This window comes from Galeopterus variegatus, unplaced genomic scaffold (genome assembly GCF_000696425.1).
Source record: "Galeopterus variegatus unplaced genomic scaffold, G_variegatus-3.0.2 Scaffold882, whole genome shotgun sequence".
Lineage (NCBI taxonomy): Eukaryota > Metazoa > Chordata > Mammalia > Dermoptera > Cynocephalidae > Galeopterus > Galeopterus variegatus.
In genome coordinates this window covers 305,309-333,146 of record NW_007726993.1, presented here as the reverse complement: position 1 = coordinate 333,146, position 27,838 = coordinate 305,309, and the positions used below count along the sequence as shown (strand labels likewise).

At 43.2% G+C, this 27,838-nt stretch overlaps 2 protein-coding genes across 3 annotated transcripts; one reads left to right on the top strand and one right to left on the bottom strand.

The window, feature by feature from the left end:
* Positions 1-3,886: 3,886 nt before the first annotated feature.
* Positions 3,887-16,501, top strand: LOC103590823. Of its 2 annotated transcripts, XM_008573149.1 has the most exons (5): positions 3,887-4,529; positions 9,418-9,515; positions 10,205-10,348; positions 11,011-11,211; positions 14,484-16,501. In XM_008573149.1, the coding sequence occupies exons 1-5, from the start codon at positions 4,489-4,491 to the stop codon at positions 14,609-14,611; spliced, it is 612 nt and encodes a 203-aa protein (XP_008571371.1). In that variant the 5' UTR covers positions 3,887-4,488; the 3' UTR covers positions 14,612-16,501. The 2 variants fall into 2 exon arrangements, with proteins under 2 accessions (XP_008571371.1, XP_008571370.1); XM_008573148.1 differs by lacking the exon at positions 3,887-4,529 and having other exon boundaries at positions 9,314-9,515.
* A 5,625-nt stretch (positions 16,502-22,126) lies between these two features.
* Positions 22,127-27,462, bottom strand: CCDC23 (coiled-coil domain containing 23). The gene is made up of 2 exons (XM_008573145.1): positions 27,250-27,462; positions 22,127-22,556 (listed from the first exon to the last, which is right to left on the bottom strand). Exons 1-2 carry the CDS (start codon positions 27,361-27,363, stop codon positions 22,470-22,472), a joined length of 201 nt encoding a protein of 66 aa, XP_008571367.1. The 5' UTR covers positions 27,364-27,462; the 3' UTR covers positions 22,127-22,469.
* Between the last annotated feature and the right edge of the window lie 376 nt (positions 27,463-27,838).

Here is a 27,838-nt window from a genome sequence, read left to right as displayed (position 1 = left end):
CCCGGGCTGGGGAACACAGGACGCCCGCCCCGTCCAGTCCCGGCTGAGCTCTTCCGCTGGCCGGTCCCTCGGCCTCGGGGTCTCTGCCTGGGGACGGGTAGTGGCCTGCAGGGAGGAGCAGGGTGGGGCTGGCAGGTGGGGCGGGGGACGGTGGGCTTCTCTAAGTGGACAGGGCGCGACGGCTCCAGTTTCTGTGCCGTGTGTCTCCCAGTCTTGTGGAAGGCTCCACCCAGATCATTCTCCCTCCGGGATGCGTCCCTGCTTCCTGGGGGGACCCGGCACCTCCACTTTCCTCTTCAGAAACCTTAGCCCTCCCCTCCTTCCGCAGCCGTCTCTCCTGGCTCACATCTCTCTCCCCCACTCGCCAGTCTCATCGCTGGCGGCCCTTTCTCCAGTTTGTCCCCTTCCAAGCCACCCTCCACTCCCAACCCATCCCCGTTTGGGACCTAGTCTACCCACAGGTCGCATTTGCACGTCCGCCAGCTGCTGCCTCTCTGCTCGCTTCACCTCCGGCCACCCCTCTCTGCTGCTGGGATCCAGCCTCCTCATCGTGCTCTCGCAGCTGCAATTCCCTTTGCAAAGAATGCTACTCCCCGCCCCCGCCGCCCGCCCCACTTGTTGGTAAAACCTTCCCCTGCCCCCACCCTAGGCTTAGTCTCTCCTGCTTCTGTGCACCTGGGAGCTGGGTCATTCCCTTGTCCAACATAACACTTGTCCCTACACACACTTGCCGCCTCCACCAGACTCAGAGCTTCTTGAGGGTGCAGCCTGGGTCGGTCTTGTTCTGTCCCCAGAACAGACAAGGCCTGGCACAGAGCAGCCATCAGCCAAAATAATAATAATAATAATAATAATAATAATAATAATAATAATAATAATAATAATAATAATAATAATAATAATAATAATAATAATAATAATAATAATAATAATAATAATAATAATAATAATAATAATAATAATAATAATAATAATAATAATAATAATAATAATAATAATAATAATAATAATAATAATAATAATAATAATAATAATAATAATAATAATAATAATAATAATAATAATAATAATAATAATAATAATAATAATAATAATAATAATAATAATAATAATAATAATAATAATAATAATAATAATAATAATAATAATAATAATAATAATAATAATAATAATAATAATAATAATAATAATAATAATAATAATAATAATAATAATAATAATAATAATAATAATAATAATAATAATAATAATAATAATAATAATAATAATTAAATGAGTAAATGGAAGATCACAAGAATTGGGTGGTTGCTGGGTGTGTTGAAAGGGCTGCATTGTTGAGTGTTGGTCTGAGAAGGCTTCTTGGTGGCCGTGTTGAGCAGTGTTAGATGTGGGGTAGGTAGGATTTGGTGCAGTGAAAGGACCTTGGGGAAGCACCAGAGTGATGTATTAAGTTAACAAACATTTAACAACTTGTATTGTCAGGCCTCATCCTGGGCACAGGGGACCTCAGTCTGCCCTCAAGTTGCATCCCCTGTGTTAAAGGAGGAAGACAAGGTAGGCGATGCCAATACAGAGTGCCAAGTGTCACATGGTGAGCACAAGGGGATGCGACCATTCAGAGGAGGAGCACCTAACAAGCTCTGGGGGTGGGGTGGGGGGTGTCAGAGGCTCCCCAAAGAGGAACACCACCCAACTCAAGACCAAAGGGAGGTCCCAAGTTTGGGTCAAGGGGGATGGGAGAGATGAAGCTGGATGAGCAGGGCCAGTATAACAAATGAAGGAGTTGGACTCCTTCCTGAGTGCATTCAAGAAGCTGCAGAGTGATAAGATCTACTCTGGGAGGCCAGTGCTGCGGGAAGCCTCAGCTTTGACCCTCTCCTCAGAGAAGGCTTCTCTCAGCCCCCTGGCAGGCTGAACCCCTCTTCTGTGCTGCCTTAGAAGTCTGGTTACTTCTTCTCTGTACATGGCTGGATACCCTTGCTAGACTGTGCTTGAGAGATGAAACCAGGTCTTAATCCCCCAAGCACCAGGTACCAAATCTTGCTCATGACCAAATGTTTGCTGAATTAATGGATTGTTCCTTATCTCTGAGGGTTTCTACAGCCCTTACTCTCAAGTTTACACCCTTTAGCACCTGGGACCTGCATTCAGCTGCAAATTGCATTTAATTGGAAAGGAGACACAGTTCAAATCTGGGCTCCACCAATTACTGGGACAAGTCACCTAACTATTCTGAAACCTCAGTTTCCCCATGTATAAGATAGGTGCCACCATAACTAGAGTCTCCATGTGTGTGCTGGAGTCTCGTTTCCCTGGATAGGCTGTAAGTTCCATGAAGGCAGGGACCAAGGTTCTCCCAGCACCTGGCCAGGCTGAGCATGTAACCAGTATAATGTTCAGTCCTGTTGGCTGTACAAAGGAAAAGGACACATAGGGCGAAGTTGTAGGTCTCGTTCTGCCACTTCCAGTGTGATCTTGAGCTAGGTTCTTCCCCTCTCTGAGTCTTCTTTGCCTTACCTGGAAAGGAGGGATCATAACCCTTGCTTGGCAGAGTTCACGGGGCCAATGGAAATCCTAGATGTGGAAGTGCTTCATGAATGGAGGAAATAATGAGAGATAATATAGCTGACAAGTGATCATTCATTAAAAATAAAACAGCTGTGAAGTAATGCAGGTATGGCAGTGCCTGGTAATTGGAAGACAGACTCTGGGCATCTGCTTCCTAGCTCTGAGAGGCAGAGATGCTGGGATGCTGTGCTGCCAGGTGACAGTGGGCTGGGGTGGCAGGTGATGAGGTGCCTGGCTCAGGAACAGCGGTGTTTGGTCCTGCTGGGGTCAGCCCTGAGACCCAGAAGAGACCACTCCAGTGGACCCATGGGGAGGGAGTATGCAGCAGTCCTTTGCCCCCTTCCCCTCCCTGATTTCCCTTGCTCGCATTACTTCCTGTCTTAGGTTTTTTGGGGCCCTGGCATAAGAAGGTCTTGGGAGTCCCAGTGGCTTTGGTCATGATACCCTTTGGCGAATGATGCTGGCCTATGGGAGCAGCAAGCTCTGCAGTGCTACCCTGATAAACTCCAAGTTCAGCCCCTCCCAGCCTCAGATGTCTTGGTGGCAATATTTACAGGAAAGGAACATGATTTATCTCAACTCTTGCCTGGACCAGAAGGGCCTGTGGCCGTACAGATGGGGGCAGAGCCTGAGCTTCCTCACCTTGAAAATGGGTGAGGATGAAGTGAGAAAACAGACATAGAACACCTTGGAACCTGTATGTTTTACTCAAGTATGTGATTACTATTTGTGACTGGTGTGTTTACCCCAATCGTGGGGTTTCTCTGTTTCAGAGAGGAATGGGGCCAGGCTCTTTCTCCAACAGAGACTCAGTTTCACAAGCAGTTTATGTGTGAGGAGTACACATGTTGGGTCTTGGAGTAGAAACAGAGACACCTCAGGCTGTGAAGAAGGGTGGGGCAAGCTGATTCCCTGCTGTAGTGAGCTGGAGAGGACTGAGGAGACCTGGGCCTGGCCTGCCCCAAATGGGGACACTGTTGCTGCCCAGCAGGCCTGGCCTAGCTCCCTCACTGCACTGTCCTACAAGCCTCCTCCTGAGATCTATGTGCCCAGAAGAAATAGTACCAGGTTTAGAATCAAGCAGGCAGAATTTGGTCTACTCACTAAGTATGTAACTTTGAGCAAATATCTCTATTTTTCTGAGCCTCAGTTTCTTCATTCATAAAATGGGGGAGAATTACAGCACCATCCCCGGAGGTCATCAGGATCAGAAGTGACAGCATAGTGAAAAGGGCTTTGTGAGCTATTTAGTGTTGTACATATTCATGTCTTCCCCTGTTGGAGGTAGGCCTGCTGTTCTGGTTGGGCCTATCAGAACCAGGACCATGGGGCACCTTAGCTGCAGCCCTATGTTTCTGAGGGAGAGAGCTTGGACTGGGGGGCAAGGGGCTTCCTGACTGCTTCTCTCTCGAGCCAACACTTAGTCTGTGACAAGGGCTCATCTCTCAGATGAGGGGAAGGTCCTATACCCCTGCACCCTGGACCATGGGTGTGCCAGGAGGGTCAAAATATGGATGGAAGGGATATCTCTGCTATAGGGCAAGGAATGCAGTCAGAGAGGGAGTGGAAGCTGTGGCTATGTCAGTTCACCCACTTTGCTATTGAGCTCTCCCAATATACTCTATCTCCAGCACCTTTGTCTTTACCTCCTGTGTCTCTTCCTTCTACCTCCTGTCTCCCTTAGTCCAGCCAGTGAAGCAGAGTTGAGGGAGGGTGCAGTTCTGGGATGAGGTCGAGGGTAACAGAAGCTGTAAGGTCCCAGGAGCCTCTTTTGGGACTCCTTGACCTTGGGAACCCCTTGCCCCTTTCTCCTGGGCCCCAGGTAAGTGCACCAGTTTCTTCCTGGACCACGACCAGAGCCACACACAGATAAATGAGTTTTCCTGGAAGGATGTTACCAATGCCTTGTCCTTTGTCAACATGGTCCTGGGGCTCTTCTCCATCTTCTGCAGTTTCAGCAGGTAGGCCTGGGGCCCAGCAAACTCTTAGCCAGGAGCTGGAGCCAGTGCCATGAGGGAAGGGGAGGAGGAGTCTAGAGAGTCAAGCACTGAGGCATAGGGGGTCAGCTGGAGGGCAGGGCAAAGCGCAGTGGCTTAGGAGTCAAGGGTCCAAGATCTTAGCCTCAGTTGTATCACCAACTTGATATGTGACCTTGGCTAGGTCACATCCCTGAGCCTCAGTTTCTCCTTCTGTAAAATGAGGAGCTTGCATTATTATTCTATAGTTCCTTCCAGCTACAGCAGTCTAGAATAGTTTTTATGAGAAAACCAAGAAATTCTGTTCTAGTGGCCTTTATACAATCTGTGGGTAGGCTACTGTTCATATTTTCAGATTCTTAAATTAGAACATATGACCTGGCAGAATATTAGCACTATTCTGAAAAGTCTGAGACACGTATATGTGCCTGAAAAAAGTTGTAAACAAATTATATTTCTATAAATTGAATCATATTTCAATGCCTTTGGGAAATCAGCTCTTTAAAATCCTTTATTGTGCAAGTAACATCCTCCTAATCTATTTAATTCTCTATAACCATCAGCAAGTGACTTCTTTCTTTTTTTCTTTTTTTTTTTTTTTGTCTTTTGTCTTTTTCCGTGTCCGGCAACGGATCGCAACCCTCAGTGTTGCCCCCGTACCGGACCGGGGACCGGCAACGGGATTGCAACCCTCGGTGTTGCTCCCGCGCCTCGCTCAGCCAGTGAGCGGGAACCGGTCTGCATGTGGGATCCGAACCCTCGGGCGGGAGCGCCGCCGCGCTTCCCAAGCGGCGCACTTATCCAGTGCGCCACCGGGCCGGCCCAGTTCTTTCTGTTCTATGTTTCTCATGCATAAAATAAAATGACTTTACCTGATGATGAGTAAGCTCCCTTCCAGCTTGAAATGTTTATGATTCTCTAAGTCTGGGTTTTTGGAGCCTAATAAAGTGGGGCACACCTGCAGCGGAAAATATCTATCTTCTTAGTTCAGCCTAGTCCTCTGGGAGTGTAGTTTTTATGCCATGATGGTGGGACCAGTATTTTTATTTAGCCTCAGTCACCTTTAGATACATGGGTCTGGGTCTAAAAAAAGGAAATGCTGTAGTTGTTTGGGGACAGTTGAGGTCTCGGGTCAGGCTCTCTTTTTGCTCCTGCTAAGCCACCTAAGCTTTGCAATCAGGGTGCAGACTTGGGAATGGGCTTCCTAAGACACGTTTGCTTGGGACTGTAGTGGCTGCTTTCAGAGTGACATGGGAGCATGTGCTAGACAGAGGCACAGAATCTGAGAATGTGAGGTCTGAAAGAGCTCTTGGAAATCATTTAGAGTTTCAAAATACATGAGACAAAAATTGACAGAACTGCAAGGAGAAATTGATGACTCTACTATCATAGTTGGAGATTTCAACATCCCTCTATCAGTAATTGACAGATCCAGCAGGCAGAAAATCAGTGAGAACATAGTTGACCTCAACAGCACCATCAGTCAGCTGGGTAGAATTGCATCTATAGACCATTTCATCAAACACCAGCATAATACACATTCTTCTCAAGCTCACTTGGAACATTCACTAAGACACACCACATTCTGGGCCATAAAATACACCTTAACAAAGTTTTTAAAAATGGAAATCATATAAAATATGCTCCTAAGGGCTGGCCCGGTGGCGCACTCAGTAGAGTGCGGCGTTTGGGAGCGCGGCGGCGCTCCCGCCGAGGGTTCGAATCCTATAAAGAGACCGGTCCGCTCACTGGTTGAGTGCGGTGCAGGCGTGACACCGAGGGTTGCGATCCCGTTACCGGTCATGAAAAAAAGACAAAAAGGAAAAAAAAAATGCTCCTAAACCACATGGAATTAAACTAAAAATCAGTAACAGAAAGATAGCTGAAAAATACTGAAAATTTAGAGATTAAACACACACTTTTAAATGATACATGGATAAAAGAGTCTCAGACAATATTTTGAACTAAAATAAAATGAAAATACAATTTATCAAAATTTGTGGGATGCCCAGATAGAATGGCTATTATCAAAAAGAGAAAATAAAAAAATGCTTGTGAGGATGTGGAGGAAGGGGACCCCTCCTACATTGTTGGTGGGACCATAAATTAGTACAGCAATCATGGAAAACAGTATGGAGGTTTCTCAAACAACTACAGATAGAACTACCATGTGATCCAGCCATCCCACTTCTGGGTGTATACCCAAAGGAATGGAAATCACGTTGATGGGATACCTGCACTCCCATGTTTATCACAGCTCTATTCACAATAGCCAAGATTTGGAACCAACTTAAACATCTGTCAGCGGATGATTGGATAAAGAAAATGTGGTACATATATACAATGGAACACTGCTCAGCCATAAAAAGAGTGAAACGGTGGTACCTACCACTATTCACAGTGACAAGGATGAGCTTTGAGAAAATCATGCTAAGTGAAACAAGCCAGGCACAGAAAGAGAAACACTGCATGTTCTTGCTCATAAATAAGAGCTAAAAAGAGAGAGAGAAGAGAGAGGGGTGGGGGGGAGAGAGAGAGAGAAATTGAACTTTCAAGAGGGAGCAGAACTGATGACTAGTGGTGGGAAAGGGGGAGGGGGAGAGGGGATAGTGAGAGGTTGGTTAATGGACACATAACTGCCAGGTAGGAAAAATAAGTTCTATGCATGTATAGTCGAGTTAAGCCTCTATAATTAACAATAACTTATTGCATGTTATCAAATGGCTAGAATAGAGATCAAATGACCTTATATCAAAAAAATTAAGTTTTGTAATCATGAATATGCTAATTACCCTGATTTGCTCATCACACATTGTATATATGTGTTGATATTCAACTCTGTGCCCTACAAATATGTACAATCAATATGTTTTAATAAAAAACTGTAAAAAAAAATTTTTAAATAACATAAAATTAAAAAGCAATATAAGAGGTGACTCATGCCCTTAAATAACTAAAAACAAAAAATGTGTGGGATGTGGGGAAAGAAGTGCAGAGGGAAATTTATAGCATTGAATGCATGTATTAGAAAAGAAAGTCTAAAATCAATAAGTTTCATCTTAGGAAACTAGAAAAAGAAGAGCAAACTAAATTCAAAGTAAGCAGAAGAAAAGAAATAATAAAAACTAGAGCAGCAATCGAAGAATTGAAAACAGGAAATTAATAGAGAAAATTAATGAAACCAAAAGCTGGTTCTTTGAAAAGATCAGTAAGATTGATACCTATACTTCTAGCCAGGCTATCCAAGAAAAAAAGAGAGATGACACAAATACTAATTTCGGAAATGAAAGAGAGGCCATTACTACTGATCCCATGAACATTAAAAGGATAATAAAGGAATACTATGAGCAACTCCACAGATTTGACAGCCTAGATGAAATGGATCTATTCCTTTTTTTTTTTTCCTTTTTGTCTTTTTTACTGACCGGTACGGGATTGCAACCCTCGGTGTCGTGCCCGTACTGGGGACCGGCAACGGGATCGCAACCCTCGGTGTTGTGCCCGTGCCACGCTCAGCCAGTGAGCGGGAACCGGTCACCACATGGGATCCGAACCCTCGGCGGGAGCGCCGCTGCGCTCCCAAGCGGCGCACCCTCCAGTGCGCCACCGGGCCGGCCCAATGGATCTATTCCTTAAAAGACATATGCTACCAAGACTTGCCCAAGGAGAAATAGATCCTCTGAATAGGTTTACATATTAGTCCATTTCTGTTGCTTTTAAATAAATAAATAAATAAATAAACATCGTATAACTTCGTATAATGTATGCTATACGAAGTTATTACGTTGTGCCCGTGCCACGCTCAGCCAGTGAGCGGGAACCGGTCACCACATGGGATCCGAACCCTCGGCGGGAGCGCCGCTGCGCTCCCAAGCGGCGCACCCTCCAGTGCGCCACCGGGCCGGCCCAATGGATCTATTCCTTAAAAGACATATGCTACCAAGACTTGCCCAAGGAGAAATAGATCCTCTGAATAGGTTTACATATTAGTCCATTTCTGTTGCTTATAACACAATGCCTGAAACTGTGTAATTTATAAAGAAACAAAATCTATTTCTTAGTTTCAAATACTTGGAAGTCCATGGTCCAGGGGGTGCATCTGGCTTGGGACTTCTTCTGGGTGGGAACTCTCCACAGGGTCCAGTGGCAACCAGGGTATCACATGGCGAGAATGGCCTGAGCAAGAGTGAGTTGACCTTCTCACTTGCTCTCCTTATAAAGCCATCAAAAACATGCCCATTAGTCCATGAATGGATCAATCCACTCAGGAGGGCACAGTCCTCACAACCTAATCACCTCTTAAAGGCCACACCTTTCCAGTACCATAACTGGATTTCCCACCCTCTTAACATTGTTACAATGGTGGTCAAATTTCTGATTATGAACTTTCGGGGACACACTTGACCCATAGCAGTTTATATCTATTAAAGAAATCACTTAGCACAAACTGCTCATTTTACAGATGGAGGAACAGGGTAGTGATTTATCTGAGAATTCACAGTGAGATGGTGGCAGAGGCTGGGCTAGAACCTTAGCACCCCCAAGCCATCAAAAATGCCTGGAATTTAGAGTTGGAAGGAACTTTAGTGACTACCTAGGGGATTCAGGACACCCCTTTAAGACTGTGGGTTAAGAGTATGGGAGGGATGAGAAGGATGTAGACACCTGTGAAGGGGTGAGTGTGTTTATGGGAGGTGTGTAAAGCAGTATATATCAGGATGTGAGTGTGGGGAGCATGCAGGAGTGTGTGTATGTGTGCAAATGTAGGAAGTGTGTAGGAAGTTTGTTCGCATATTGAGATGGGGGAGGAGTGGTTGTCCACTGCAGACTGTGAAAGAGCTGTGCTGTCTGGGCCTGCCGGCCTGCACTTTAGGAAATCCCACTGTGCCTCCTGGATGCTTCTGGTCAGCTTCCTATTAGATACTGCAGTCCAGACAATGACCAAGCACCTCAACATCTGCCCCAAATCAGGTGAGTCCAGGCCTCAGGACCCTAATCTCTGGCCCCAGGAGCATCCATCTCAGGTCCCTGCCTCCATCCCCTAACATCCAGCAGGCCTTTACCAGACACCCACTCCTGTTCACATCCCTCTGAGAGTACCAGAAGGAGACCTGGAGCAGGAGTTAGGGAGCCCCACAGTCTAGATTCAGCTCCTCTGCTGTCTCACTTATTGATCTTTGGCTAGTTCTTTTCCTGGCTTTCGATTTCCTTATCTTCCCTCCCTCCCTCCCCATTCTGGGCTGATCTAGGTATTGGAGTAGGCATGGTGGAGGGAAAATGGGTGGGGGCAATGGGGAGATGAAAAATTACCCCAGGCAGAACAGCTGGTTTAAAATACAGTTTCCATGTAAGATTTTGCTTGAACAAAGGGTCCCACAACTTATCAATTTGTACCCAATTGTAGTCCAACACTTGCATGTTGAGGGTGGGAAAACTAAGACCTGGAGAGGAAAAGGCTTGCCTAAGGCTGCGTGGTCAGTCCCAGGCAGAGCCAGGAGAAAACCCCAGTCTTTGATCTACATATCACACCAGGGAGCTGCTGCTGCTGCTCTTTGGGACCTCAGGACCTTGCTTGTCACCACTTCAGCTCCCCACCAGAGGGGGCTAAGGCGCAAGACATACAAGTGCAGATTCCTCTAACCTTGGGCCTTCTGGAGCAGGAACTGAGCTGAACGACTTTGCTGTCTTCACCACCTTTGGCCTGGCTTCAGCCCTGCTCCTGGGTGTGGATGGGCCTTTGAATGGCTTCCTGGCCATCATCTATGTGGCAGCTGCATCTTTCCGCCTCTGTTTTTATTCAACTGGTAAGCTGAACGCAGGTGGCCTTAGGACTGAGGGCAGGAGACCACGGAAGGGAGATGTTGGATGCCACAAGCCTGGGGTGTAGTAACTGACTCCTGCTTTGCAGTCCCTCTTCCTTCTTTCTCCCATGCCCCATGTCCACTGGAGGCTGCAGACTGCAATGGCCTGCAGAGCCCTGGTCTGGGAGGTCCGCATTTCCTAGAGTAGATGTCCCTCTTTCTTACTTGTGACCTTTGGATGGAGTACATCGATTCATGGACTTTAGAACTGAGGTTGTACTCCAGTTCCCCCAAACAGATGGAGAAACTGTGCCCTGTTGAGGGCAATTGCTTTGCCTAAGGTCACAGAGTGAGGGAGTATAGATACAGCATGGGGCTTTGGCTAGGAGATCTCAAAGGATCCTTTCAGCAGAGAACTCCTGGGGGCCAGGGCACACCCGTAGTCCTAGCTGGCCATCTGCTTTCCCTTGGAAACCCAGTGCAAAACTCATGCATCATCTGTGTTTGTGAATAGCAGGATGATTTACAGCCTGCCAATGCCCCTGGATTTCAGGGCATTTTGTAGCCTGGGTAGGGGAAGACCCAAAGAGAGAGGGGCCTGTTTCATCTAGATGCCTTTAGAGCAGGGGGAAGCGGCTGATCCCTGTGTGTTCTTTCCTTGGCAGGAGTCCCCTTCACATACAAGGGCCTGCCTTGCTCCTATGCTTCCTGCGTGTTGGCTTCCACTTCCCTCCTGACCAAAGGCAACACGTTCATTCTCTGTTGTATGGCCTCGCTCATGATTTTATTCATGATGGACCAGAGTTACTACCCACACGACGAGATCCTTGAGTCTGAGAACTGGAAAAAAGTCATTTATATGGGCGGTAAGTGAAAACTGCTCTCAAATATCCCTAGTGGCTGGTTTATCGCTGCTGCTCATTGCCACCCATAGCTCACTCCAGCATTCCGTCTCCCTTCCTCAGCGTTATTTTTCCCTGTAGAATTGGCCATCTGACATAATACGTATTTATTAGTCTTTTATTATTCAAACACTAAGCCTACCCCCAATAGACGAATCTCTTTTATTCATGCTGTAATCCCAGTCCTAAAATTGTGCCAATGACGTAATAGATGCTCAGTAAATATTTGCTGAATGTTAATGAGTTCAATAGAAATTTAGGTAGAACCTACCATGTGCCAGGTACTGGGAATCAAACTGGTAAATTGGACAGTCCCTGCCTCCAAATTTACAGTCTCATAGGGGAGACAGACACCAAAAAACTAATGGCGGAAATAACTAGAAACATAGTTTTGATGTATCGTGAAAGTACTGGCTGCTCTCAGAGGGTGTCAAAGGGTGACCTAATTTAGATTGGGATGGTCTGAAGGGAGGGAAAGGGTCCTTGAGGAGGCGATGTTTAAGTGAGACCTGCAAGGTGAGTGGCCAGGTGAGTAGGAGGAGTAGTTCAAGCAGAGGAAAGTAGTGACAGTTCTGAGGCCAGAGGTGCTGGGTGCATTAGTGGAGCAGAGTGGCTGGAACTTGCTGAGAGAGAGCTCGTGACACAAACTGAGGCGAGCAAAGTCGGCAGACTGGACAGGATTTGGGCTATGATCCTAAAGGCAAATGAGAAGCCTCTGAAAGGATTTATGCAGGGAAGTGAGGTGATCAGGGTGGCAGTTTTCAGCAGTCACTTTGACTGCAATATGGAGAATAGATTGTAGGAGACTGAGAATGGAAGTGGGAAACCAACTTTTTGTTCAGACAAGAGGTGACAGTGGCAGTGGACATAAGGAGAAGTGATTGAATTTGAGATACATGTTGGAAATAGAACTGGTATCAAGCAGGGAGGAGGAGCATGGATGACTCCCAGGTTTTGGCCTTAAGCAACTGAGCGTTGGGTTCCAGGCCCTGAGGTCCCAGTCACACTGGGGCCCTGGCAGATGTCTCCCTAGAGTTTTCCATGATTTGGGTTTTTTTTCAAGGAATATCAATATTTTTCTTTTAAAATGTGCTCATATAAACAAGACATCTCCAGGGATACTCCTTGTTGTGAGTCCACTCTAGTTTGCAGGTCCTTGGTTCCATCCTGACCTTCCCCTTAAAGTTCATGCCTTTTGAAGCATTAGCACCAACAACCCATCCAGGTTCTAGGTGCTGGTTCCTCCAGTGCCCCGGATGGCAGAGGCAGCATTGCTGTGAGAAGAGTCTGGGTTTGGAGCCAAACACACCTGAGTTCAAATTCCAACTCCAGCACATATTAGCTGTATGAACTTGGGCTAATACCTCACTGTTTTGAGCTCAATTTTCTTCATCTATAAAATGAAGCCAATAATCCCTACTTGCGGGATTACTGAGATTAAATGAGATAATGAATATAAATCCTCTGGCACAGATGTGTACGGTAAAGGGTCATTCTAGTCCCGCTCTTCTCCTCCACGTCCCCTTCTCCTATCTCATAGCAGCAGCATTTCCCACGGTGTTCTCTGTTCCCATAGGTACTACTGATCCCCTCTTCTCAAAATAAAGCATACACTTGTCATTACCCTTCCTTGGATTATTTTTGCTGTGTGAGTCAAGGAGGAAACTGCACCTCACAGATTTTGACTCCAGATAATACCAGAGCCCTGCTGCATAGTTTTCAAAACAGCTGCTGCTGATACTCCTCTTACCTGGCATGCAGCCAAGTCACCTTTTTAGACAGAGGTCCCTTCCCCCTGACAGAGCTCCATACATTCATAGGCCAGCTTCTGAGACCTTATGTCATGTATTTTCCAGGACAGCTCTGGTTTTAAATATTTGTCTCCTTGCCTCAACAGATCAATGACTATTCTGAAATGCAGTATTCCAGAATTTTAATACATATCCTTAACTGCTTCTTACAGAAGCACCTAGAGGTGGTCTTCTGTTAAATCATATGTTCTGATTTCTCTTACTGAATACATGGTGGTTATTCCCATGGAAATGCTGTTGGCCCATCCTCTCCCACCCTCTTTTTGAGTTTTCTGAGGCCATGTAAGTGTCTAGTTTTTAAGAGTCAGGCAGACATAGGTTTGAATCAAGATCTTGTGCAGGTTACTTCTCTTTCCTCATCTGAAAAACAGACTTAATTCTAAATCACAGGATTATTGTGAAGTGTAAATGAAATAGTTTATGTAACATACCTAGCAGAATGTCCAGTGCAAAGTACATATTCCACTAATGTGGGTGCCCTTTTGCTTTTTGGAGGTGAATCTGAGATTCAAATTGTGTTGGAAGTCCCCAAGACCACCTCCAGGTTCAGTGATTTGCCAGGAGGACTCACAGGACTCAGCATATTGCTGTACTCATGGCTAAGATTGATTACAGCAAAAGGATACAAAATAAAATCAACAAAGGGAAAGAGGTACATGGTACGAAGTTCAGAGGAAACCAGGTGCAAGCTTCCAGGGGTCCTCTCCCCATGTGGTCACACAGGACACACTTAATTTCTCCACCACTGAATTGTGATGATACATGTAGAGTGTCGTGTAGGAGAGAGGCTAATCAGAGACTCAGTGTCCAAGGTTTTGCTTGGGGGCTGGCCATGTAGGCACCCTCTGCCGAGCACATACCAAAATTCCAGACTCCCAGAAGGAAACAAGTGTTACCACCATGCTTGAAGAACAGTCTAGGTGTAGTGAGCCACTCAGTTAGGGAAAGTTTTATAATGGGGTGGGAAACTATTTACTATTCAAGTTTCCAGATGTCACCCAAGGGCCAACCTTGCAATCAAGACTTTCTAAGGATGGCAGTCTCAGGCCTGCTATGTTAACTCTTTTCTGTATATGTTTAATATTGTATTGGCCAGTATCTCATGTTAAACTTGAAATAATTGGGAAGATTTTTCTTTTTCCTAACAAGGAATCTGGGCAACTCAAATTTATTGCTGGCTAGGACTGATTTCTGATGTAAATTTGACAAAATGGAACCTGAGATTTCATTAGGTTATAATTGTCTAGTTACTTACATTTGTCTGTTAAACTGAACTTAAAGACAGGGCTCCTGTCTCTTTGTTTGTTTGTTTCTTGGGCACTGTGAGAATAAAATGAAGGATGGGAGGGTGGGGATGGGAGAGCAGAGGGCGGGAAACGTGTAAGACAGCTCACAAAAATTGAGTGTCTGCATTTCTTCTTCCAGGTGTCGTCATGCTGTTTTTCTCCCCCTTCTCTCTAATTGCTTTTTACTGCCTGATGTGGTCGCTGTCCTACATCTTCTTTCCAGATGCTCTGTGGGGCAAAGCGGCCTGTCTTAGGCTACAGCACTGAGGAAACTAAACAGCTCTACCAACTCCCACTGCCTCTGTGGGGTTTGCGCCAGCATGTTGGGCCAAGCCTTGCCTTATCCTCACTAAAGCTTCCCTTGTATGTGTGTTGTCATGTGCTAGATACATTGTATCTCTGTTGCCTTGAACCAGAACAACCCACAGTAGGGCCAGCGGCTTTTGCTTCTTTTCTTAATTCAGGGTTCTGACTCCCTTGGTGACAATACTTGTTTATGTCATGTAGAACAGAATCCCCCCACCACCACCAAATTTGGGCTGGGCTTGAGTTCCAGCTCTGTTACTAGCTGGATGACCTTGTGCACTAAGGTTCTTCCCTTGGAAAGGAGTGAAATCCTTCAGAGCTGGTACAGACTCTGCCTCAGCCCTGCCTGATCATAATTGCCCCAGTGTGGCAGGGAGTGGGGGTGGGGGCTTACTGAGGCATTTCTTACACCTGCAGAGTCTTGTCTCAGAGCAGAGCTAATCACAGGACAGTCACGTTGCCCACTCTTGAAAGTGTATAGGGCTGTAACTTAAACATTCTGTAAAGGTGTACCTCAAAGAGAACTTGGGTCCACTGAAAGCAACGAGCGCCCGGCATGACCTCTGGACTTTCCACCTCCGGAGGGCAGACCGAAAGGATTGTTAGCTAATTCTGCCCCTTACTCAAAGATGGCACCAGAGCACCTTTTACCACAGGTCTAACTTTTTGAAGTTTTCCCAACAATGTATATGGTAAATATGCATCATATCTAAATTAGATTTTTAAAAATAAAAGTCCAGAGCAGCCCACATTGCTATGATTGGCTCTAAAGGAACAGGTAGTACCCTCCTCCCATGCTCTCTGTTGTGTCATTTCTATGTTGTCATGGTTGGATGAATGTGTCTTTGTCTCATTAAGTTTGGGCTTTTTTCTTTTTTTTTTTGTCCCATTAAGTTTTAATCTCCTTCAGTTTACGTTTTTATATTTCTGCTACCTGCCACAGTGCCTGGCACTCAAAATGTTTACTTTGTAGATGAATTGATTTAGATGTGGATTTTAGTAAGTTATATACAAGGTTACTATAATGTAGTAAGAATTTTACAAATATACATGGGCTCAGACATTTCAATGTGTTGTCCTTCAGTGCCTACATTCATTTTAGTGTGATGCTGTCCTTAATCAAAATATTTTAAGAACTCCAATTTGAGAACTGTCTTTATGTTGCCTCTTAGGGACCAGCTACACAGTGCCTACATATAGTTGGTGCTCAAAAAAACAACAAAAAACCCTAAAACAACAAAGAACCCCCAAAAGACTTGTTTTACTCTGAACCCACCAAATTTATTCCAAAAACCTAATATTTGAGATTAGCTAATGATGTTCTATACTTAAATCACATTAGTTATCCTATTTGGCCTCAAATGACTTCTTGCTGTTTCTAAAATTTGAAACTATGTTCAAAGGAAAAAGATACAGTTCTGAAAGAGGATTTCCATGTCTATTTTAAGTGACGGCAGCAGAGTTAAAATAAATATATAGACCCCCAAAAGCACTGCTTTAAAGAGTAAAATACCTATTTGGATGTATAAATTGTGGTTTGGTTATAACAATAATTGATACTTCATTGCCTCATATTTTGTGGGTTAGTGACACTAGAATAGTTATAGATCAGCTGAAAGCCTCTTGATGTAACAGAGGGCTATGTGCTTTCTTGCAGCTCTGTGAGAGGGCAGCTCCACTTCTGCACTGGCTCAGGGTCTCAGATGTTAATGCTAATGCTAACCATCCAATGTGAGAAGCCCAAGACTTTAAATAAATAAATAAATAAATAAACACTACTCAGATGAGTATATGAATATGGATCCTGAGATTGCATTAGGTTATAATTGTCTAGTTACTTACATATATCTATCAAACCGACCCTAAAAGACAAGAGAGCTCCTGTCTCTTTGTTTCTTAGGCACTATTGGCATTAGCATCTGAGATCCTGAGCTGGTGTAGAGGTGGAGCCATACTCTCATAGAATTCCTGCTAGTCCTAAACTTGGGATTGAGGGTGATTTCCTTCCAGGTCAGTGTCTAGTCCCCTCTTCCTAACCTTGTGTCTGGTGAGCAGTCAAGTGACTGTGAATTCTGCTACTTTTTTAGCTCTGTGATCTCAAGTAAAATGTTTAATCTCTCCAAGCACATTTTTTTTATCTACAAAATGAAAGATTTATTTCCTCTCAGGGTTGTTTTGTGGATTAAATACAATGATGCATGAAACACTAGAATAGTGAATGGCATGTAAAAGGTGTTAAATGTTAGACTGTTCTTTCTCTCCCCTCTAGCCATCCTTCCTTCCCATATATATTTTTGAATTTAAAGTAATAATTAACATTTTCTATGTGTAGTAAATATAAACATTTGCTTTATACTATATAACTTACTATGTGCCAGCAACCGTTCCTTGCATTTTACTGTTTCACTTAATCCCCTAAACAATCCAATGAGGTCGGTGACCATAGGCTTCATTAAGGTCAGCAATTCTCAAAGTGTGATTCTGTGGATCCCTGGGGTTCCTGAGACCCTTTCAGGGTCAAAGCTATTTTCTTAATAATCCTAAAACACAGACTCAAATGTCACTATGTTAACATTTTTGCTAATGGAGCAAAGTAATGGTAAAGTGCTGGCATCTTAATCAAGGCAATGGCTCTAAATGGTACTGATAGTCATTGTACTTTTCACTGCCACGTGCTCACAGTAAAAAAAAAAAAAATAGAAAGTGTTACTAAGGAATGGCCCTGATGAAGCAGTAAAAAATATTAATTTTATTAAATGTTGACCCTGAGTATACAACTTTTTAATATTCTGTGCAGTGAAATGGAAAGCATGCATAAAGTGCTTCTGCTGCATACTGAGGTTATGATGGTATCTCGAGGACAAGCACTGGTTTGAGTTTGTGCTGAGCTAGCTGTGGTGTTATGAAACACCAAAGGACAATTGACAGACAAACTAGCTGTTCAGACTTGGTTTTCTTGAAATATGCATTGAGTGAGCCTGTCACTTTAAGAAAATGTTTTTGTTGCTAAGGATAAAATTTGAGCTTCCAAGTGAAAATTAAAATGTTGGTAAACTTATTTCTACCACTGTGAGCTTGACACCTTTCCAATACTCAAAGACTTTTCTGATGAAATCAGTGAGGACATTAATGAATAATATTTTTGATGTTGTATAATGCAGTGTGTCAACATTCGGAAGATCTGCATAACTCAGTGAACCAATATTTTCTAAATGACCAATGCATGATGTTACAAAATCATGCATGGATGAAAGATCCATTCAAAGCGTAATATTCAAAGACCCAAGGATTTTAATGTAGCAGAGTACAAAAAGTTCATTGATGTAGTATCAGATTCCGTGTTACAATAGACCTTTAAGAAACAACCACTTGTTGAGTTTGGGTATAGTATCAAAGAATATCTACAATCATCTAAAATGGCTATTAAAACACCCCTCTCTTTTTTAACTACATCTCAATATGAGGCTAGATTTTCTTTATATACTTCAACCAATACAATGTGAGAATCCAGAACACAAAGTCAGACATGAGAATCTAGCTGTTTTCTGTTAAGCTGGATATTAAAGAGATTTGAGAAAATGTAAAACAATGCCACTCTTCTCACTAAATGATTGTTTTAGAAATATTTTTTCTACAAAAATGTAATTTATGTTAACCTATAATGGTTTTTATTATTTTTAAATGAATTAATAAAAATTGTAAAACTTTTTTTTTTTTTTTTCCTTTTTGTCTTTTTTCGTGACCGGCAACGGATCACAACCCTCAGTGTCACGCCCGTACCAGACCGGGACCGGCAACACGATCGCAACCCTCGGTGTTGCGCCCGCACCTCGCTCAGCCAGTGAGCGGCCTGTCTGTATGTGGGATCCGAACCCTCGGCGGGAGCGCTGCCGCGCTCCCAAGAGGCGCACTGTAGCAGTGCACCACCGGGCCGGCCCAAAATTGTAAAACTTTTGTTTTAACTTCTCATATGGCAAATATGATACATACAACACACATAAACAAAAGCTCTTTGGGGTCTTCAATTTTTAGAACATGAAAAAGTCCTGAGACCAAAAAGTTTGAGAATTACTGACATTAAAACTTGCCCACACAATTAGTAAGTGGTGGACCTAAGAGTCAAACCCAGGTGGCCTGACTGCCAAAGTCAGTGCTCTCATTTTTATTTTTTATTTTGTGTTTCATTCTTGATTTTTTGAGGCAGGGCTTCAAAAATATCTTCTCTTACCTCTGAGAAACTGGGACCACATCAAAATTAGGGAATTCCAGGTAGGTAAGCAGAAATGATGTGTTCCTAGTTTTCATTGATTAAGTTATTATAGAGCCTTGGCATTCAATGCTGTTCCAATTATGGATACAATGGCCACAGAAGCCCTTACCCTGATATTTCTCAGAGGTAGAAGATGAATCTTTTTTTTACTTTAATATGTTGTAATGAGGAAGCCCCAAATCTGAGAGGGCACTTGTGTAGTGTTTACCTATTCCAAAGAAATCACCCGGAGGTCCAGTGGGTAGAGACATTGGTTTATTAGACTTACAAGAGGTACCAAGGCGGCAGTCGGTTAGAAATCCACGCCACCATGGAGTACATAAATAGTTATGTAGTTAACAGATCAGAGTAGGGATGCAAATCATTTTCAGGCCTACGTGCAGACCCTCACCCAGTTCACATAACTCAGAGAGCTCTGGAGATCTGGCTGGGTAGATAAGTTAATCTATCGCTACTCTCCTGGTGCCAGAGTGTTTGTTTTTACTTAGGGTCCCTGCTCTCTCCATCATTCTGTTTGTCTTCAAGGGGACATGCCTTTCCTTGGGTAGCTACTTTCGTCAGGGGTAGTCTCCCAGGGGGGAGGGGGAACTCCGGTATGCACGGGGAGGTGGGGACAGGGCTATGTCCAACATTTACCCTACAAATGTGAATAAAAAGACCCATTCCTGTCTTGGTTCAGGCATCCTCTTGTATCTCAAACTTTTTTTTTTTTTTTTACCACAACCCACAGTAAGAAATAAGTTTACATCGAACATGGTATATACATTCCTAATGTATATAAACATGAAACAAAAGCTTCATGAAACATCAGTACCACATGTGATATTTTCTAATCTATTTCATTAAAAAGAAAAGCTGGTCATAATTTATTAAACTGATTTTACAACCACCTGCAGTTTGAACAGCTCTACCTTACTACAGTGCTTCTCCAGGACAAGAATATACCCAAGGCTGAGACATGTTAATACAAGCAGTTTCCAACTAAGGATCAGAATCTTTCCTAACAACGCTCATGTATTACTTAGTTATTTGGAACTTGAAACATTTCCCATAAAACAATTTGAAAGGTAGTTGGGAAGGAAAGTAAAATTTACTGAGTGCTATGGTTTGAACGTGTCCCCTCAAAGTCCATGTGTTAGAAATTTAATCCCCAATGCAACAGTGTTGAGAGGTAGAGTGCTCTGCCCTCATGGATGGATTAATGCCATTATCTTGGGAGTAGGTTCCTAATAAAAGGATGAGTTTGTCCCCTTACTCCCCCCCCCGCCCCCAATTGGCTCTTTTGCCCTTCCACCTTCAGCCATTGGATGACACTGCAGTAAAGGCCTCATCAGATGCTGGCCCCTCAATCTAGGACTTCTCAGGCTCTAGAACTGTAATAAATATCTGTTCTTTATAAATTACCTAGTCTCGGGTATTCAGTTAGAGCTGCACAAAACAGACTAAGACACTGAGTATCTATTACATACATTATTTCTCAACAATGATCCTGGGAAGAAGAAAATATTATTCCATTATGTAGATAGAAAGTGGGACGCTCAGAGAAGTTAACTGGCACTTAAACCCAGGTCTTTGGCTCTAAAACTGTGCTCTTTCTAGCATACCGCAGCATTTCCTTGTGTTTATAAGGATAGCTTCCTCCAACTGTCTACTCCTTCAACAAAATAAAACAAAAACTCCATTCATCCCAAATTTAGTAGGATGCTATAGACCTAATTACTATTTCTGGGGATAATCTATGTAAAGATTATCCTTAATTATAACTTAGGTCTCAAAAACACATTTTCCACAGTGGTAACAAGTTTCTTAACAACGAATTAACTCCACAGTTTACCCCTAAAATAAGGCACAGCAATGGGAACAGTATTCTCAGTGACTTCAGAGACAGTAAGGAGACAGAGGAGATGGGGATAGTTTGAGATGTCCCAGCAGTAGTAGGGAAAATATAGGCATTTCCAGTTTAAAGGAGGTGGCAGTGTTTGGCTCTTTTGCCTTGAGTGATATGCCTTATTTATATTTATTCAGCTCTCTGAAATCCTTCCCCCCCTACTCCCAAGGAAAATTTGGAAATGAAATATCCTGAAAGAATAATCTCTCCTTTTGCTCAGCGAAAATAACTTCACTGCTAAAACTCAGGTATGAACTACCATTTCTGATACAAATGTCTGCAGCAGAAACTGCCATACATTTCTGCACCTAAAAATGGCAGTTAAATGGGTGTGACCGCTTTTTGAGGGACCAGTCTGAACATTGCCGTCACAAACCCATTTCTAGGCCTGATAAAGTAGCCCCCCCAAAAAGAACAGCAAAAAGCACATGCAGTCCCTCTCCCTGTTGGGGCAGCTTGCTGCTAGCTCTCCACAGGTGAGGGGAATCCCAGCTTCAAGCTTCCAACCCTGACTAGTGGCTCATCTGGGAGTAAAGGGTCATGTACTTACATCTGTGTGCCTAAAAACTTATGATCAGCAGTGTCTGCAGAGCTTTGGCCCCAGGAAGAATGAAAACTGGAAGCAATCATGCTCTTTCTCCTCTCTTCTCTACCCTGCTCTTAAAGGAGATAAGGGTGCCTTTTGCTCTCCTCAACTTTTCTTACCTATTTATTACATATTTTCTGACTCTATTTTCTAAGTCTCAGCACTCTCATGCTAAAGTACAAGCAAACAAACATTTTGTTACTGAAACCCCAAAAGTCTGTTTGCTCGCAGCTCAATAGCCAATAATTGAGAGACAAGTGTTGGTGTAAGGAAAGGTAGCCTTCAATCAGGAAGCCAGCAGCCTGGGGGAAAGGGTGGACTCATGTCTCAAAGACCATCTCCACTTTTCCCAGACTTGCCAAAGGGCTTTATAGGGACAGTTGATAGGGGGCTGATTCATGGTAATCTAAGCACAGATGTGCAGGCATAATCATCAAATTGCAGATAAACAAAGAACTTCTTGGGTCGGAGCTGATTCACGGTGACCATCCTCCATGAAGTCAAGTCATGGATTCAGTTCCTGTTAACCTCAAAAAGACCTAGTTAGTAAGCGAGTAAAGAATGGCCACCTGGGTTAATAATTTCTTCTATAATTATTCTGTGTACAGTGTGAGCAATCATGTGAACAAGAATCATTGTATTCTAATGTCCAGCTGCAAGCTATGCAGTTCGGGTTACAAGACTAAGAAAAAAACTTTAATTTAGAAGTTTAACAAAATGGAGTCACTTCTGTTCAGGGTGTTACAATTTTATTAGTGTTTTATTTGCATTTTTGGAGAAGATATACAGTTTCAGAAGAAACATTGATTTTTCTCAAACAATAGAAAAAGTTTTTTTTTAAAAAAAGAATCTATTGTCATAGAAGAAGAAAACAAGTCTCTTCAGCAAGCACTGGGCCAATTCAGATTGAAGGAACCAGTGAGACAAGTTACTTGTAGGACTTAAGTTCAGATTTATCCGCAAATGTCTTCTTTTCTAGTTCTGTAACGCTCCAAATGGACCATCTCAGCTTAAAACTGGTAACAAGCTCACAAGCAAAGCCTCCAGGGTCCCATCCAGTTTGAACACGGATAGCTCACTCTCCAGGAGGCTGCATCTGCTTACAGAACTCATCAAACTGCTGCTGCTCCAGTTCTGTCATGACTCTGTTAAGGGCATATATCTGAATGGGAGAAAGAGATATGTTAGCAACGGAAGCAGCTGCTCAATGTATCTCTCCACACACAATGGGCTGTGTCATCTGTAAATGCAGAACTGCACCAGTAATGGTAATGCAGGAATAGTGATTTGGGAACAGGAAAGGTGGATATTAATTCCACTGGGGAATCAGGAAAGCACTGAGGCAGGTGGCTTGGTTTGGTCTTTAAGAGATCATAGGATTTCAACAGGTAGAGATTGGGGATGGGACGTGATAGGTGATGGGGGGGAAGTATGCCTAAATATGATGGAAAAGTATAGGGTCAGTTCTGAAAGCTCTAAGCATGCCAATATGAAGAATATTATAGACCGGGGGTTGGGTAGCTGGAGAAAACAAGAAAAGTATGTTGGGTCCTTAACTGCCATGCCAAGGAATCTGGACTTTATCTGTTGGACTCTGGAGAGCCAGCAAAGATAAGTGTGCAGGGGAGCAACTTGATTATATCTGTACTTTGGGAAAGATAACTGGAGGCTATGTGAGTGATGGAGTGTGGAGAGGAGAGATTATAAACCACTTAGGAGGCATCTGTTACAACAGTCCAGGGAGGAGATAGGGGGAATATGGCCTAGGGCAGGCAGTGGGGATGGGAAGGAGACTGCAAGAGACATTCTAAGGTGAAAGAAAGGCAGGGCATCTACACTTCATTCCTCACCTTTATCCTCACAGTAATTAATCTATCCATTAAAGAACAGAAACAGAACGTACAACGTACCAACTTGTAGGGAAAAAAATGAAGGGGTGTGTGCGTGCACGCACGCGTGTGTGTAGAAGATATAACTTGATTAACTGAAAAGAAGACAAGAAAGGGAAAGAAATGAAACTGAGTAGTGGAACAAAGAGAAAATACAAAATAAGAGCAGAAATTAATAGCAATAGCAACCAAACATACCATAGAGAGGATCATCAAAACTGCAAGATGGTTCTTTGGAAATACTAAAAAAACCCAGCAAACCTGACATGACTTATCAAGAAAAGGGAGTAGGGACAAACAAGCATTACTAGGAACCAGAAAGAACGCATAACTACTGACATAAGGGAGATGAAAACAAAACATTATGAACTCTGTGCCAACACATTTGAAAATTTAAATTCCTAGAAAATAGTAAAATGATCAAAACAAATTAAAAAGCTTGAATGATCCTATTGTCTTTAAGGAAAATGGAATTCCATACAGTAAGGAAAACAGTTGCAAACACCACCACAAATGATTCTCGAACAACATAAAGCTGATGGTGAAAATGGTAAATTTTTTGTTATATATATTTTAAAATAAAATATTTTAAATAAAAATAATAAATGTGAATGGTTAAGAAAATGCTGAGGACAGCCAGTCACAGAATACAGTAACATATAAAAGCTTAGACACATGCAAAACTAGACAATATACTGTTATGCTACAAAATACTATTTAGGGGTATACACAGAGGTAGAAAATTAATATAGAACAGCAAAGGAATTATTAGCATAAAATTTAGCAAAGAGGGTACTGCAAGTGGGAAAGGTCAGGTGTATGACCAGAATGGGACATGGAGATTTCAAGTTATAGCTCATGTTCTATTTCTTCATTTGGGTGGTAGATACAAGGGTGTTTGTTTTAGTTATCTTCTTTAAGCTGTACACACACATTATATATACTTTAAACACATACACATACGTTTTTTAAAAAACCTTTGCTTCATTCATTCAATAACTATTTAATGAGCATTTGTAATCTGCACATAACTGTGCTAGGGACTGAGAGAGACATTAAATAGCTTCTTGGAGACCTCCAGATCAAGGAGGGAGGATGGTAGGAGAAAGGAGAAAATAAAATAAGCAGAGAAAGAAGAAACTCAAAATGGGCATCCAAGTCAAGGAATGAAAGACTTTCAGTCAAAACAAAGGGTTCCTGGCATTGCCAAGTGCTGCTTCAACTGCCAAATATGCCTTCCATTCCCATTCATCCCTCATATCTCTCCTTCATATCTAACTTTCTGGACCGTGGCATCTTAGCAGACGTGAATGGAAACTGTGTCTCTTCCTCCCCGCAAGGGGTCTGGTCCCATTCCCATGTTAGGAGATTACATTCCAGGCGATACAGATAAGGAAAACAAGGTAGCTGTAGGGCAAAGCAAAAAGCAGCAGACAAAAGTCAGAAGATCTGTTAGACCATAGTAACGTTACTTCATTTCAAAGTGAGGATAATACCTCCTACCTCACGGGGTCATATATTTCTTATATTCCTACCTTATTCCAGGAAGAGTTTACAAAGGTTAAAATGGGAATAACAGTAACACCTGCTCGAAGCCTAGTGTGAGGATTACATGTAGTCATGCATGTGCAGGCTTGGCTCAACAGGTGCCAGCTGCTGCTAGAGTGCAAATCCAGCATCACATCTTGGCAAATCAACATGAACAGCATCAGTTCAATTCAGAGTCCACACAAGAAAAGCAAGCCGACTGTTAGAAGCACAAAGATTCCTGATCATAATTGCTGCTGTTTATCCTATGCTTTCTCTGTGCCAGGCACTGTGCTAAGGTGCTTTACATATAATATTTTTATCCCTTAAAACAGTCTCATGTGGTAGATATTATCATCCTCATTTTCCCAAGAAGGAATTAAGGAACTGAGGTTCAGAGAGTTTAAGTATCTTGTCCAAGTGCAAATGGAAAGAACTGGGATTTAAGGAGGAGCTGGGATTTGAAGTCAGACAAATAAATTTAACCTGTGTACCCGCATAGGCAGGTTGTCAATAAGGACATGAACAATGTCCTCAACATCTATCTTGATAGTATGCACAGAGGACAGTTTCATAGGGCCTTTTTTTTTTTAATACTATCAATATTCATATTAGGTTGAGCCATACATAGGGCTACTTTTTATAGCAACCCTCAAACTGTACACCAAAGCACAACGTAGTAAAATCATCTGGGGGCCTGCATCCAGGTGGGGATACGAAGGTAAAGGAAAGGGGAGAGCTACTTGTTAGAACTCAGAACCACAGCTCTCAGATGAACTTCCTTAATCCAAAGGTAGATTTCAGTTTTCAGATTAACTTCAAACACATTATTAAGTTTACTTATGTTTACTGTCTGCCACCCTCCACTGGAATGCAAGCTCCATGAAGGCAGGGACTCTGCTTTGTCCAATCATATGTCTCAAGTTCCTAGAACAATGCCTGGCAGGTAGGAGCAGCTCAATATTTGTTTAACAAATGGATCAAATTAACAACAAATGAAAGTCTGATAACATTAGGTGTTAGAAAAGATATGAGGAATGAGAACTCTCTTACACTGCTAGTGGGGGTGCAAATTTGTACAATCCCTTTGAAGGCAATTTGGCAATGTCTAGTAAACTTGAAAATGTATCCAGTAATTCTTCTAGTTAAACACCCTGCAGAAATTCTAGCACAGCTGCCAAAGGAGATATCTAAGTTTTCACTACAGCAGTGTTTGCAATAGCGGAGGAAAAAAAAAAACCCCACAAAACTATAATTTAAGTGTCCATCACTGGAGGAATGAGCATATATACTAAAGTGCATTCATGAGTCAGACTACTGCAAATGATGAGAATAAACTAGACTCTTATATTAACATGAATAGCTCTGAAAACAATGTAAAACAAAATGCAAAACAAAACATGAAATTTTATTAATGTAAAAATTAAAAACACAAAAGAATATTGTATATTATTTAAGGGTATCTATTAAGATATTTGAATGTAAAGTTACAAAAAAATAATGGTTGCCTATAGAGAAGGGAAAAGGTTGTAAGAGAGGAAATGAACAAAGGGGACTTCAAATTTATATTTGATTTTTATTTACCTTATTTTAAAAAGACCAGGCATACATGACAAAATGCTAGCCACTACCAATCTGGAGTGCTGAGTACCCAGGTGTTTGTTATAATAGTCCTTTTTTTTTTTTTTTAAATATGACCGGTAAGGGGATCTTAACCCTTGACTTGGTGTTGTCAGCACGACGCTCTCCCAAGTTAGCTAACCGGCCATCCCTATATAGGGATCCGAACCCGTGGCCTTGTTGTTACCAGCACCACACTCTCCCAAGTGAGCCACAGGCCAGCCCTTAATTTTTTGTATTTTTAAATTTCTCAAAAAACAAACAAAACAAACAGAAAGAGGAAAAAGAGACCAGCAAGTGTTTTTTCTGATATTACATGCTAAAATAATATACGTCTAGATGTGGTTCAACAACGGCAGTGTAAACAATTTAAAGCTTTTTATTCTCAAATTGATTTTAGGTGTTGAGAGAACAAAGGAACACACTGGTGGGTTTAAGGCTTGGGCCTTTAGCTGACTATGAGTAGCTATTTTCCGCACCAAAACCAGAACGCCTGTGCTGGGGTGTCTGACCCCTCCCCTTACGTAGCACTTCTTTTTCTCCCTTCTCTCTTCCCTCAGGTCCCTACCACCAAAGCTCTGCGCCAGGAGTCATCTGAAGACGTGGTACTGGTTGCGGTTCTGACACTAACCGGGCATGTGCCTCTGGGCTGCCGCTTCACCCTTCAGGACTTGACCTTTCTAAACCAGGGAGAACACCTCTTGACTGGAGGCAAGTAGGGCTCCCCCTCACAGCTCTCCCTTTTAGTCTGGGCATCTGTCTATTCCAGATCATCTCCACCCGACTACAGGTAAACAGAGCCCCCCTCCTTAATCTCACCTCGGCTCTCTGTCTTTGCTTCAGCTCCTGCTGGGCTGATTTCTGCTTAGCTTTCTCAACTCTGCTGACAGGTTCTTTAACTTTGGATTTTTCTTTACGTGCGGGTGGATCCATGGCTTGGCTTCTGAATACTTCTTAGCTCTGACTTGGATGGTACAGAAAGAGGTAGATCTTTTATTTAAAAAAAAAGAACGGCCAGTCATTCGCCTAACTCATCCTTTAGCTCAGCCTCTTCTTTGACAGGTGAGGCAGAAAGAGCGGCCAGGGAGCTGGCTTTGAAGTGAGACCTAAGTCCCACCGCCACGACCTCGCTGGGCGTCCCTCGGCAAGCCTCCCCAACTCCTCTGAGCGCCAGTTTACCGTCTGCAAAATGCACGACAGTCCCTCCCCCGGCCTCCCTCCACGAGCTGCTGTGTGAGGATCGAACGAGAAGGCCCATGTGAAGCCGCTTCACACACCGCAGCGCGCTGTACCCGGCGTGGGACCGTTATCATCAGGACACTGCGGCCCCGTGGGGCAGGACAGCCGACGTCTCCGGCCTCCGAGCCAGGCTTCCCACCACTGCCCGGCCCGACAGCTTCCGAGCCAA

Bases quoted from the DNA above. Each gene is read 5' to 3' on its own strand.
- LOC103590823 (XM_008573148.1), top strand. From the start codon at position 9,344: ATGGGGGAGGAGTGGTTGTCCACTGCAGACTGTGAAAGAGCTGTGCTG. The intron at 9,516-10,204 runs GTGAGTCCAGGC...CTTCTGGAGCAG, and splicing joins CAACATCTGCCCCAAATCAG to GAACTGAGCTGAACGACTTT. The intron at 10,349-11,010 runs GTAAGCTGAACG...TTTCCTTGGCAG, and splicing joins CCTCTGTTTTTATTCAACTG to GAGTCCCCTTCACATACAAG.
- CCDC23 (XM_008573145.1), bottom strand. From the start codon at position 27,363: ATGGATCCACCCGCACGTAAAGAAAAATCCAAAGTTAAAGAACCTGTC. The intron at 22,557-27,249 runs GTGAGATTAAGG...TCTCCCATTCAG, and splicing joins AGCAAAGACAGAGAGCCGAG to ATATATGCCCTTAACAGAGT.